At 36.0% G+C, this 13,813-nt stretch overlaps 2 protein-coding genes across 2 annotated transcripts in view; one reads left to right on the top strand and one right to left on the bottom strand.

Annotated features, from left to right (window-relative positions):
• Window positions 1-105: 105 nt before the first annotated feature.
• On the top strand, window positions 106-3,357 carry ZNF518B (zinc finger protein 518B; the record flags this gene model as incomplete). The annotated part of the gene is made up of 1 exon (XM_079534679.1): window positions 106-3,357. One exon carries the CDS (start codon window positions 106-108, stop codon window positions 3,355-3,357), a length of 3,252 nt encoding a protein of 1,083 aa, XP_079390805.1.
• Window positions 3,358-6,424: 3,067 nt separating this feature from the next.
• CLNK (cytokine dependent hematopoietic cell linker) overlaps window positions 6,425-13,813 on the bottom strand; it is a gene marked incomplete at both ends in the record, with an annotated part of 33,697 nt that continues 26,308 nt past the window's right edge. Inside the window, 4 exons of the mRNA XM_079534901.1 lie at window positions 6,425-6,571; window positions 10,885-11,040; window positions 12,972-13,049; window positions 13,414-13,547. Coding sequence (XP_079391027.1) covers window positions 6,425-6,571; window positions 10,885-11,040; window positions 12,972-13,049; window positions 13,414-13,547 — 515 coding nt within the window. The remainder of the gene's footprint in view (window positions 6,572-10,884; window positions 11,041-12,971; window positions 13,050-13,413; window positions 13,548-13,813) is intronic.

Genomic DNA, 13,813 nt, shown 5'->3' with positions numbered 1-13,813 from the left:
GTGGACTGAGCGAGTAATTGATAAGCTGCATGCACCAGACTAACATCAGGAAAACATTCTGTTGCTGCTGTTTGACGAAGCTGGTGCAGATTTGCATCTTCTGAAATGCAGTTGAAAAAAATGAGGGAAATTCTACCAAGATTGTACCCTGGCCAAGTTAATGGTAAAAATAATTCCTTAACTACATCCCCAAAGCAATCGTTTGAAGATAAAACAAATCCATCAAATGGTGATGATAATCAGAACTACTGTTACCAGGGGACTGAGGCTGAGAATAGTAAGCTCTCATTGATAAGCTGTATGAAATGCAGAACTATTCAGAAAATTTCAAAGCAAGATTTAGAAAAGCATAAGAAAGTTGGGTGGACTGAAGACAAAAACTTCATCTGCAAGATGTGCAGTCATATTACACCGCCTGCTTTCCATTTTGTCCCTGAAGGTGCCAATGCTGTGGACTTCGAAAAACATGATAAAACTTATCCAAGGAAAAAACAGAAAGCATTTAAAGTTAAAAACTTTTTGCCCGGTAAATACTACTGTGATAAATGTAGATTTTCAACAAAGGATCCTTTGCAGTATAAAAAGCATGTAAGTCAACATGAAGAAATTAAATTTATTTGTTCCTATTGTAATTATATATCCTACACCAAAGGTGAATTCCAGAGACATTTGGTGAAGCACACTGGAACTTTTCCGTATCAGTGTGAATACTGTGAATATGGTGCTGTTAGGCATGATTATATAGTGAAACATACAAGAAGAGTGCATGAAGCGCCCAAAAAACGGCTGTCAAATACTGGCTTAAAACGTCAGCAAAAGAAGTCTTGCTTACCAAGTCAAAGCACTTTATTTGAAAAGCAGAAATATGAAGAAATTACTTTTCAGAATGAACTTTCAAATTCGTCTTCAAATATCACTTGTGAGATTCCAGATAAAGTGACTAAAATAATCTCTTCATCTCATGATATAGGTAGCATCAATACAGCTTCAATGCAGAATAAAGCAATATTGGAGCCATCTGAAATAAGCATGTGTGAGAATCAGAGTGTGGAAGTTGAGGTTTATTCTCCAAAAATGGAGCCTTTACAACCTGGAATGCCTTTAACTGTAATTGCGCCATCTGAACTTGTAGTTCCTTCTAACTGTTTAGCTCAGATAGTAGAAATTAAGATAGTGAATGGAGCTCAACAGCTGGTTCTTAAACTGATTCCTATGAAAGAAGCAGCTTGCAGGCCTGTAAACTGTGCTGAACTGGGACTTGAGAATCAAGGTACAGAGCGAAGTGCAGAAGGAAAAAAAACATCTGTATCTTCAAATGAATTACTAACCATGGAAGTGAATGTAGACAAGTTATCCAGTATTAATAATCAGCTTAATTTAGACAGTAAGTATGACAAGAATTCTGAATGCCTTTATTCATCCGATTCTCAGTACTCAGACTGCAACTCTGCATCAATTCAGAAAGAGGATTCATCAAAATTATGCCTTCATTTGGTGAAAGGTATTGATGTGCATTCAGGTGTTATAGAACTTTGTTCTCAGTCTTTGGTGACTAATAGTACTGAAAAAAAAAGTGGTCTTAAATCACCCAAGTGGGAAGTGGATGGAAAAAATAACTTGCATTACGATTTGTATTGTTACGAAGAAGGTGTGGATAGATCTCGTCCAAAGTATGCCGCTGTTTCTGAAGATAAAAGTTCCAAGAACAATTCAGTAAAGACTACTCAGGAGGGGAAAAGTTTCTACTCTTCTGCTGTCCTTAAACAAAAAGATATGTTTCCGCTAAAGAGGGATGACAAAGAATGTAGGAGTCTGATAGTCAACTCTGCAGAAATGCATTTAGCTGCTAAGGGTTTTGATAGAAAATCTGTTATATGTTCTGAAGCAGAAAAAAACTTTCATGTTACTAAAACTTCACCTTGGGAGAACATGACTTTTAGCTTTAGCAAAGTGAAGAAAGCCGAGACTGTAAATCAAAAAAATAATCTTCTTCTGGAATCACTAGAATTACAGAAAATGGAGAATAAGAACAATCCTTTTGAGGGACCTGTTATTTCATCTGTATTTTCTCTTAGCTCTGGGACTGAAAATGTTCCAGAGGGCATCAGATGGGATGATACAACACGCAATAAGAAGTCAACAACGTTGCTGTGTAGAAAAATTGCTCAGCTTATGTCTGCTGCTGAATCTAACATGAAATCTATGCCATTGAGATGCCAAGCTTCTAGTAAAAAGATGCATTTCCCTCAGGAAAATTCAGCAAGCTGTGAGAGAGTTGCTTCTGCCACTGAATTGGAACAAGCTATGTCTTTCCCTCAAGTGCATGGTGGAAATAATGTAACTGGTAGTGATGAACACAGTAATGAGCAGCTACTTACATTTGCAAGAACATCTAAAAGCAGGATGACTAAAAATTCCAATGTTGCTTCTCCAGTGTTTATCCCCAAAGGGACAATGCTGAGAGTGCTCAATGCTACTAGCAGTCAAAACTCCAGAGGAATAGAAAAAATGAGTGAAGCTTCAGCTCCTTCTGCGTATTGCAATGAGATGCTTCTGCCTCGTCCGGTTCCTGTCAGTGTTTCTGAGAAACTTAGCAGTAATTTGCCGTGTTTGCCTAATCAGAGTGATCCAAATACTCAGTCCCGAAATATATCGCTCAGGCAAAGACCAAAGCGAGAGATGAATGCTAAAACTAGTAGCAAGCAAACTGTTATATCATATCAGAAAAATGGCGATGTAAGCAAGCAAAGCAAACACTATTCAAAAAGTCAGCAAGGACACAAAAATAAGGTAAAACAAGCAGGTTTCAGGGAACTTCCAAAGAGAAAAACAAGAACACAGTCAGAAACCAGTTCAGGTTCTGACATGTCGTATCTATTGACAGCAAGACGTCTTCGGCTTGTCCCTCTGAGGATGAATCAGTTGATTAAATGCCCTCGTCGTAACCAGCCAGTTGTGGTGCTAAACCATCCTGATGTTGATACCCCAGAGATAATTAATGTAATGAAGACTATCAACAAATATAAAGGTCATGTCCTGAAAGTAGTTCTCTCAGAAAGGACAAGTAGTTGTCTTGGTGTCAAACGTTACCGAAAGCGTCTTACTCTTCAGAATGCTGAGACAGGAAGCCAAGCAAAAAAGCAGAGTATGCTAAAAATGAAACTGAAAAAGACCCATAAAAACAACTACCAGGTGGTGGAAGCCTCACCAGCTGAAGCACTTCAGTGTGTGTTTAAGTGCTGGTTTTGTGGAAGAGTATATGCGGACCAAGAAGAATGGATAAGTCATGGACAGAGGCACTTGATAGAGGCAACCAAGGGTTGGGATGTTCTTTCGCTTCCAGTAACAAAGCATTAATTGAGAGACTAGTTTTGTCTGTTTGTTTTTACTCTTAATTTCAATGAGTGCCGTTAATTTCCTTGGAAAACAAGATAAGAAAAACTGCTTTACTTTGCAAGAGAATCTGTACTGTTACAAAGCAGAAAGGAGAGCAGAGCTGTTGAGTTATTGAGAAGCTTACGCTGAGAACTAAGCACTACTTTGCACTCCCATGTTTGAAACTTTTATTGGAGGTCAGCTTCATCTTTTCCATAAGACAAATTTGAAAAGAATTTGCTATGCAAACATTTTTCTTGTTGCCATTATCTGTTCTAGGATTCTGTGCTGTACCTGGTTTCTGCTGGGTCTGTACAAATAAAATCCTAGACTATGATATCTAACATGGTTTAATTTGTTTTATTACAGCATAGTATTTCAGAGATTAGGCATACATGTAATGAACAGCACCTTCAAATCCTCTGTGGGCTGCAAGTGTATATCACAGGTTTTAGTGGCAATTCAGGCACAAAATATAGGAAGTAAAACTTAAATTCAAGCACTCATTTTCAGTGGAAGAAAACCACTGACTTTAAAGGAATAAAAGGCTGTAAATGAGAAATCTGTGAGATGAGAGTTACTCCCACTAGGTAAAATAGCACTAAAATGCTTAATTTTTTCTAGTACTTAGTTTTTACCTAGCTTGTGTTGCATAGATGTGAGAAAAAAGAGCACAACCATGCCAGCCTTTTGAACTGCTTTTGCTGAGCAGTCAGGGTTGGTTGGAGGACACATTAAACTTGGACTGAGAGGAGAGGAACTTTTCTGTGTGGTCTCAGACTTCAGAACTCTAATGCTGGATGTGTATTGTAAGTTTGAACCGGAACTACTGTTTTGAAACACTGGTAGTTCCTAGCTCTTCATTTTCACTATTGGTGCATTTTTGTAAACAGTTTAACTAAGCTGGGAATATTTTTCTATATACTCTGGTGGATTATTCATTGTTTTGATAAAGTATGTATGGTATCTGTATTGAAATGTAAATATTTTAAGACTTCAAAGTACGACAAAGCTAAACAGTTAAAAGGTTGCTTTCCAATAATTTTGCAATACTGTTAAAATTGTTCAGAGACTTGGTGCTTTAAGTGAGACCTTCTTCATCAGACATTGGAAAATTTTATATCATTTGTATCATAGGCTAATGTATTCCACAGAACAAACTTCCTTTTCTCTGTTTTGTCAGTAATAATGAAAGGACAGTTCTCATTTTTGTATTCAAATGGAATTATATTTTTTTAGATGGGTACACTAGAGGGTTTTTTCACTTCATGTACTTTTATGCCAAACCTAACAGTACTATTTACATTTTTTATTCTGAAAACAGTTTCCATTTTAAAACTCTGGCATATCACATACAATAAATATTAGAACTGTTAACATAAGAAAAATATGGCTAAAATCCCTCCTTTGTTAAACTCTTTCAGTCCAGGTTACTGTCCGTATTAATTTTGTTTTTGTAGAAGCTACAAAATAAATGGCTTTGAATTTGCTTCTTAAGAGTTGTTGCTGGCAAAATAAGAACATTCTTTATGAAAGCTGTACTCTGTGTGTGTGTGTGTGGAAAAAATGTTGCTGCTCAGCGTTATAAACTAGGTGGGTTAAGTATACTAATAACGTGTGTCTTTAGTAAGCAAGTTTGCTGTTTTGGTGAGCATCTACGAAGCTTTTTGTGTCTCTGACATCGTCTGCTGTCTGAATTGTTAAGCTGTTCTTTTTTATTGTGGGTTTAACTTAGAAAAAAATATTTTTCTTTTAATGTAAAATCCTTTCGTAAGTTAAATTGTATGGTGACTATAAAAGCCTGAAAGCAGATTATGTCATGCCTCATTTCCTTTTTGAGTTCTGCCAAACTCAGCAGAACTCCCATGGTTAGATAGTGGTCATGTCAAAATAGTTTCCTCCAAGTTTGATAGTCCCAGTGGTTTGAGAGAAGTAAGTACAATGAATGTTCTTTTGTGTTATGATGCAGCGTGGAGAAATGAAAAGGTTGCAAGGAAGTTGGCAACCAACTGCTCAGATTAGTTTGGTTCTAGTTTGTGCCACTGCACAGCACAGTGCATCATAAGTTGGGTTGGAATCTCATGGTCTGGGCTTTAATGTTTTAATTCTTCCAATTACCCAGTCAAAGTGAGAAAAGATGTTCATTGAGGCTTACAGTCAGTACTTTCCTTTCACATTCATGGTAAAACTTTCCAAAACTTAAATTGTATGAATAGATATTGCATTTTTTGCTGGAAAAATACTTCACCATTTCGTCTGCTTTGATACATTCTGGAACATTTTTAGGTAAGTTGGAAACTTTTCTACTGTTTCTGCCGATGGTTTTTATCTGTATCCTTGCACGTGGTAAGACTTTGGAGGGGCTATTTCTTTAATGGTCCTAATGTGTGTGTTTGAGCATTCAAATGTGGAATACAAATAGTTGCTGCTTGAGCTAAAGGTTATATGTTAAGCAATAGACCTTTCGTCATTAAAGGTGTCCTTAGGATTTGGTCCAATACTTTGGATCATCAGCTGACACCCATTGATTTCAGTGGCTGCCAAGCAGGGATTTTTATTGTGCAGATACACACACATACAGGATTAAAGTGTTAAACAGCGAATACCCAAGTAGTGTCTTACGTGTATTTTTAAAGGAAAGAATGCACTTTTTTAATACAGAATATTTTATTGGGTTTTGCTACTGAATGAGCTTCAGTGACACTCAAGTAAGCAAGACTGAGTTTGATTTTCATCTTGTGTTAGGTACAAAGTAAGATAAGCAAATTGCTCAACCACTGTCAGAGTATCAGGAGTCAGTCTCTTAATGCTTGTATGTGAGTTAATACAATGACATATGCTTTACCTGTGTCCTCAGTTTTATTACATCTTCTAGATAAAAACATATTGCAAGAATTCAAAATTGGAGCTATAATACAAGTTGGAGAGAAGATTTAGTAGAACATACAGAAGTCTTTGTAATATGGAGAGCTGATCACTCAAAGGTTAACCTGGCTTCTTACACATTTAAATAATTGTTCTATTTATATTTATTCAAAAGTTGGTGATGTTAAGGTAAGATGCGTCGTTTGCACAGCTTTAATGGATGTGTAAGGTAGCATTGTACTCTTTGGGCTCCTGTTTTATCCTTTCCATCAATGAGTGTGATGGGAACATATTTATAGAAGTCAATTATATCTTTCACAGAATTAAATTTCTGAGGGAAAAAGAAAAAATGAAATTAGTGGTCGAAAAATTTAAGTGATACATATCTCTGTCTATAAAATCAAAACAATAGCTATTGACAGTGTTAGAAATAGGCAATATTTTGAATAAAATTATGATCAGACTATCATAAGACAAAAAGCACCAGAATTTAACTCTCATTTATTGTTTTTGTTGCATGTGATTAAAGAACAGCTGTCTGCTTGGAGCAAAAAGGGAGCATGTCTAACCCTGGGAACACAGTATCACTTGTGAAAGTTTGTAATGGCAGGTGCAATGATAATTTTTTGATCTTTTCACTAAAATTTTACCTTGTCAACATTTAGTTAGTAGTACAGGAAACATTGCTAGTTTATCTGTCCTTTGATTTATTTATTTATTTCCCCCCCCCAATGCTCAGTTTACCAAGTAAGTGAATATAAAATCCCTTTAAAGGACAGTTTTAGTTTTATTCACTGGTGTTGAAAACAATGACATCCTTTAATCCTGTTCTTAAAATGATGGCTTTGTTCAAGGTCCTTAAACTGAGTCAGACTGGAACTGAAAGCTGCCCTCACCTGCCCTACTGGTGAAACTCCATCCTTGATTCTGCCATTCTGATGGTTCGCAATCCTTTACTTTTCTACTTTTCAGGCAGTGTTGTAGTCATCATCCTGTGTCTTTCAGTTTAAGTAGTACACCTCTCTCTGTATACCTTCTAAACTTTTGCACATGAAACAAATTTGACTTCTAATTTTAACTATGGAGGTAAGTGATTGATTTTTACTATCACCATTACAAAATTCATCTTGAATTCATGGGTTCATTGTTATTAAATTGCTACAACTGTACACAACAATGTAAGTAAACTATTAGTTTATTACTTTGAAAGAAATGCTTATTATATCACATTTGCTCTATTTACAGTCATATTGTATGCATGATGATATCTCTTGGAAATCACTGTCACTTCCACCTCATCCACACCCAGTTTAGAGCAAGAGGATTGGGTGTCATTTGGTGTAACTGCTCTTGTAGTATTTTATGACAAAAGTTATTCTGCTTCAAAGAACATGAGCTAATTATTGTTATTTTTTTTTTTTTTTCATGTTTACTTGTATAGTTTTTTTCCATTTAGCATTTTTCCATTTTTTGTTGTGAAGAGATTTAAACATGAGCAAAGGTTTGAGTTGTTTAGCTCTGTCATGGGAACCGTGTACATCAAGACCAGTAGTGTTACAGCTATCTGTGGATCTTTAATAAAGAAAACAAACTGGCTGGAGGGGGGGAGGGGGATGGGAAGTAAATGATGTTCAGAACAGCAATTTTGAATGTAAGTGCTTAAATTTCATATTAAATGTCCCGCTTGTGGATCTGATCTTTGCAGCCTTTTGTGATTTGATCTGGAGCAAGCTTAGTACAATGTAAGAAATCTGGCTACATTGCTAGTAAAAGATGCTAACAGAATTAAAATTGGTTTTTGTTGTCTTTGCTTGTATTCATTCCTGCTTGATGCTAACTTATCTGCAAGGAATTTCAGCAAACTGCTTCTGATCACTATTACATTGGCATAGAAGTAAAAGCATTCTAAAATAAAAATCTGATAATCAGAGAATTATTTTCTACCTTACAGGCCCCTTATAAAGGGCTATAAGAGCAGAGGGGCATTAAGAGTTAGTGATGCTCTTCTGGAAGTTGAATTCAGTGTGTTTGTTTTTTTTTTTTTTTAAAAAAAAAAAAACAAACAAACAAAAAACAAACCAAAAAACAACATCATGATACAAAATGCAACCTGTATGTGAAAAATCCAGAGGGGAAAAACTTGAGTATTTATATTCAGTGTCTAAGAATACAAGCTTTCAGTGAATGGAAATAGACTAAATGTGCTGCAGAATATCAGTAAGACAGAACCTTCTTCATGACATAAAAATCATGTGAGCACTGAGGCACTGGCACAGGCTGCCCCAGAAGCTGTATATGCCCCATCCCTGGGGGTGTTCAAGGCCATGTTGGATGGGGTCCTGAGCAGCCTGATCTGGTGGTTGGCAACCTTGCCCACAGCACGAGGTTGGAACTCGTGTTGGTTGGATGTTCTTTAAGGTTCCTTCCAACCCAAGCCATTCTATGATTAACTGTATACTTCAAATCCTTGTTCTCAGATTGCAGTTTTCCAATTTTAGTTTCAGTCCAGACCCACTGTTCAAGATGCTCTCTTTTCTGTGCATAAGATGAAACAAACAAGAGAGTCATTCGTTATGGTATTTCCTGAGATGGTGAGATTGTGCTCTGCTTCCTTTTAGTTTAGTAAAAATCCCTTCCCCCCAGTTGGTTTTTATATTCATGTAATTTTTTAGTTCCCTTAATTGTCAAGTCTGCTCAAATGACAAACGGATTGCATTTTTATCTTTATTCCATATTTCAGTTTCATTCAGTTTTTTTAAATCCCTTGTTTCTAATCTGAGGCTTTTTCATCTGGGCAGTTACAGGAAGACTGAACAACATAAAAGTCATGGAAAGCTAAACTCTCAGTCTCTTAATTTATAATAAAACTCCAGGAAGTTATCTGTGAGGCTCAGTTCAGAACCGTAGACAGTATTTCACAGCAGACTGCACTGCAGTATGCCACAGTAATGATACCAGCAGTACAATTTATTCTGACCTCCTGCCTCCCAAACTGTTTGTGTACAGTAAAGATTTTGGTTTATTATTCATTATTAAAGCAATCTTGCTGAAAAACAACTTGCTAGTTAACTTGCATCTCATATGCCTGAAAGCTCGTGATTTCTCCCATGATTTCCATGAAGAGTTGAACTGTAAATCTTGGACCTGTTAAATGACTGAAATTAGTTTGGGTAGGTTTTGAATTCAGATCTTTGTTAGCTTTTGACTTGTCTGGACATGTCTGGTGAGGATGGAGTTAATTTCCTTCATAGCAGGTCGTGTGGTGCAGTGTTTTTAGATGGTAACACACGGATGCTTTAGCTCCTGCTGACCAGTAGATAGCGTCTAGGCTTTGTGTTTCTCACTCCACCCCCCACGCAATGAATAGATCAGTGGGTGAGCAAGACGCTGAGAGAACGCAAGGGGCAGATGACCTGGGCTAACCGGCGGGGTATTCTGTGCTGTGTGATGTCATATTCAGCAATAAAAACGGGCGTGGATGGGGTGTAAGGAGCTGAGCCATCTTTTCCTCGGCTCACCCATGGGAGGTGCTGAGTGATTGCTTTTGCATCACTTCCTTTGTGTTTTTTTTTTTTTTCTCTTCCGCTTCTCCTTTGTTTCTTAAAATACTTTTATCTTGATCTTTGTCTTGTTTTGCCTTTACTCTTCCTTTCCTTTCCCCCATGCCATGTGGTGTTCGGCTGCAGGATGATTTTAAAAGTACTAACATATATAAAAAGGATGTAATTGAAGATTCAGCTATGTGGGCTTTACCGTTTCACCTTATTGGGATATGTTTATTTACATATCTAACAACCTTTGTAGCGGTTTCTTGTTCTGCTTTTCTGTGTAGCTGAATTTAATGCTCAGCTGAGTAATTTTTTATTTTTTCTTTATCACATCTTTATAAGATGACTGTTTAGTTTTTTTCTTGTGTGGAAGACATGCAGATAGAGATTTTGATACTTAAGCACGTAGACAAGATAAGAACTAGTTTCATCATATAATTGAATATAATTGAGTTTAGCTGTGAAAAAGCACTACTAATGTAAAGGAATTGCTGACTGAAAGTTAACCATCTTTGAAAGACTGATTAGAGGGGAAAATAACACTCCTACATTTTTTTCATGGCTTCTGAATATCCATGACTGCTTTTGTCCTCTTTCTTAATTTCTTTTTAATATTGATTTACAGTTTGTTATATGAGTGACAGATGATTAGAGAATCTGGCTATGCACTAATAACAGCAGCAGGCCAAACTGTCAGATATACGGAGTTGTATATCTTCTAATATTTCTGCTTATCTTAAATGTACCAGACTACAGAATAAGCTACAGTGATAGGTAGAACAATACATACCTGGAAAGGGAGGACTTTTCCCCTTTACTTTGCAGGTGTTAGAGTAGGTAGAAAAATCAGAAGTACTTAGGAAACATTCATGTTGTTTTAAATCAGAGCATGTTATGTAAAATTTGATTTTAAATTATTAACTTGAGGTTTCTTGAAACACTGAGATGCAATTCAAATGCTGGTATTGTAAAACAAATTTTAATGAAGCATAACAAGTATGTTATATGAGAAGTTTGTAACTGTCTTTGATGTTAAGAACTTGAATAGTGTGACACAGAAGCAGTAGACTAAAACATAAGCAGGGATTTTACTTACATCGTCTCCTCTGAGCCCTGTTCCCAGTGCGTACTGTTGACTGTCTTCCAGAAAACGTACTTTAATGTTGTATACTCTTCTTCCATAATAGACAACCAAAACATATGGTTCGGTGTTTGATTTCTTTGAACAATCTCTAATCAAGAAAGTCTCATCCTGTATAACACAAATTATTGTAGCAGTTATACTGCACACTGTGGTAAAAAGTATATCATAACATTTACCCGTAACTGCTGATTGGATTAAAATCTTGCAGAATTAGTTAATTGTAACAGTGCGATACTGTACAGTTGGAAGAAAAGCTATTTTTTAAGTGAAATTTAATGTAAAAAAAAAAAGCAATGTAAAAAAGTATTTTCTTTATATGTAATTCAGCTCTGTGTTAGTAATTTCCATAAGTCGTATATAATTAGCCAATAGTTTGACTGATAACAGTGAAGAATCATGTGCTGCCATATTGTACATTGTTAAGCTGAAGTCTGTCACACTCTAGTAAATGATCTTAAAGTGAAAATGGGATATTGAAAGTCAAGTTGCTTAAAAGAGAGGAGTTAATGAGTGACTAAGTAGGAAGAGAGTAAAGGCATTATAATTCATTGGTTTTCTATTTGCTTTCAAAGACAGTGTATGGATGAAACAGCTGTTTATGATACAAGGATATGGTCTTTTAATGCTTGATATGACCTTAGAGTTCTAAACTGTAGAGAGTCTTACTCTGATCTAATACATGTTTACACTGTTGGGGTAATCTCAAAGCGTAATACAACTTTTACACAATTGTTACAACAATTTCAATTGTAGTGAGTTTCTTTTAGAACGTGGAATAATAAAATGATACCCACAAAATGTAACAGTGAGAACTAATATTGCTAATAACAGAGAAATAATATTGAAAGGTAGTTTTGGCCATTTACAGGTGTGTTTGGAGCTGACACCCCTGCAGAATCTGTCAACAGGCAGTTCATAGTCATAAAGTTCAGTATGTAGGTAAACATTTGCATGACTGCAAATGTTTTAGCAATTTCACTCAGCACAGTGAGGCCTCTCATGTGCCTAAGGAGTTCATGAACCTAAATGTTATCTAGAAAATGTTTCAGATTCTGTGATCTGTCTAAGTAGGTCATTCTTGTAGAAAGAAAAATGTTAACAGTGATGGAATGAAGACATCCCCATATTATTTCATGCAAGCAATTTTGTATCATGCCAACATGATATTTCTCATTTATGCAGAAGAAGTGCAGAGGAAAGGAAAATAAAACATCAGCTTTTCAAAATTACTATTTCTTTAGTTTATTGCCCTGAGTGGGTACTCACATATATGGTTCCATATTTTTAACTGTGAGAGTGTTAGAGAATACCGTTTAAAAAAAAAAAAAAAAAATCAACAAAGCTAAGAACTTCAGAGAATTCCAAGCATTACCCAAGTTTTAGGTTTTATGTGAATAATAACAAATTAATGTCACTTTAGTAGGAGCTGCAGGAGTTGCTGACCAGAACTGCCAACTGCACCAGCAGTAGGGAACTTTTTTTTTTTTTTTTTTTTTTTTTTTTTTTAAGGATATGCAGTAAATGAAGAAACCAAGAGATAATATCAATCAAGGAATGCTGTTAATAATGTTAGTGTATCTGATTCTGTGCTTGCTGAAATCAGTAGTAAAGCTCATGGAAATGTCTACATTTGTGACGTGCATGTTCTGTAGAATTTCTTTCTGGTGGATCTGGTGTATCTGCCCTTCACCTTCTGCCTCCAGCAGCATTCTGCTCACCCTGCTCCCTCCACGCTGTGCCTTTCAAAGCTGGAAATTAACAATGACTGCAAAACAGCAAGTTAAGTGGATGCTTTTATGACAAGAAGTTAATTAAAAAGTAAAATCGTGTCCTTAACCTCGTCAGTAATGTCTGATGCGTTAATCAGTGGACGAGTTAGTAGTGTATATATGTTGGCAACATTTTGAACTCTGTATTATATATCAAAGTTAGTATGGATTATATGGCTAATTTACAAAAAAACCTGAGCTGCTCTGGACAGTTTTAGGATGTTTTCTCTAAAAGTTTACACCATGAGTTTCAGGATAAATTGTACTCACAGTGTTCTCCTCCAGCAGCGCTGCCTCCGCTTCGTGGCGATCGTATTCTCCCACGTACCATTCATATTTGTTTAAGTCCTTAATTTTAAGACATAATAATCAGTGTATAGAAATGAACCACAGCTGCAGAAGCAAATGTCAGTAAAAACAGATTATATCTAATTTGCATTTAAAGCAACTTTATGGCAGTTTATTAAAATAATTATAATGCATCTATATCATGAAATCATTTTGGAAAATCTGTTTCAAAATAAACATCTAAATTGTTATCAGCTCATGCTGGATTGTTTTCGGGTGTGTTGAAAGCTCATGGATTTCAGGCTATTTAATTTCTTAGAGAAATGTTTTCAGTAGGCAGCATTTCTTAGATGTGTGCATGCTATAGATTGATAATCCTGTTTTCTAAAAATCCTTTCTCTCCATTAAGTAAAGTATTCTTTACCTTTTTGGTGGGTTGGGCAATATATTCCATTTCCTCTTTTACAAGTGAATGTTTCGGTTTATTTTCACATGTTGTATAGCGTATGGGAGGCGGTGACCTCTTGACTGACACATTCTCTGCATTTACAGTGGACCCTGTGAAAATAAATGTAGAAGGAAAAGAATTGTATTGCTTTTAGTTTGATCTTAATTTTACTCTATGAATTTTATACAATGGAATAGCATTTGTGGTTTGGTAACCTTTGAAATTTAGAACTGTTTGTTATGATGGCCCTTAGGTCAGCATAGGCAGCAGCAATGATATCAGATTCATGCCTCAAGAAATATAATGTTTTCTGATGATCTTTAAGGTCTCTTCCAACCAATGATAGGAGCAATCCTATCATTCTATGAGCATAGCG

Source organism: Tetrao urogallus (genome assembly GCF_951394365.1).
Source record: "Tetrao urogallus genome assembly, chromosome: 4".
In the NCBI taxonomy this organism is placed as follows: domain Eukaryota; kingdom Metazoa; phylum Chordata; class Aves; order Galliformes; family Phasianidae; genus Tetrao; species Tetrao urogallus.
Note: the sequence above shows the minus strand (reverse complement) of the source record. Positions and strands in the feature narration are given on the sequence as shown.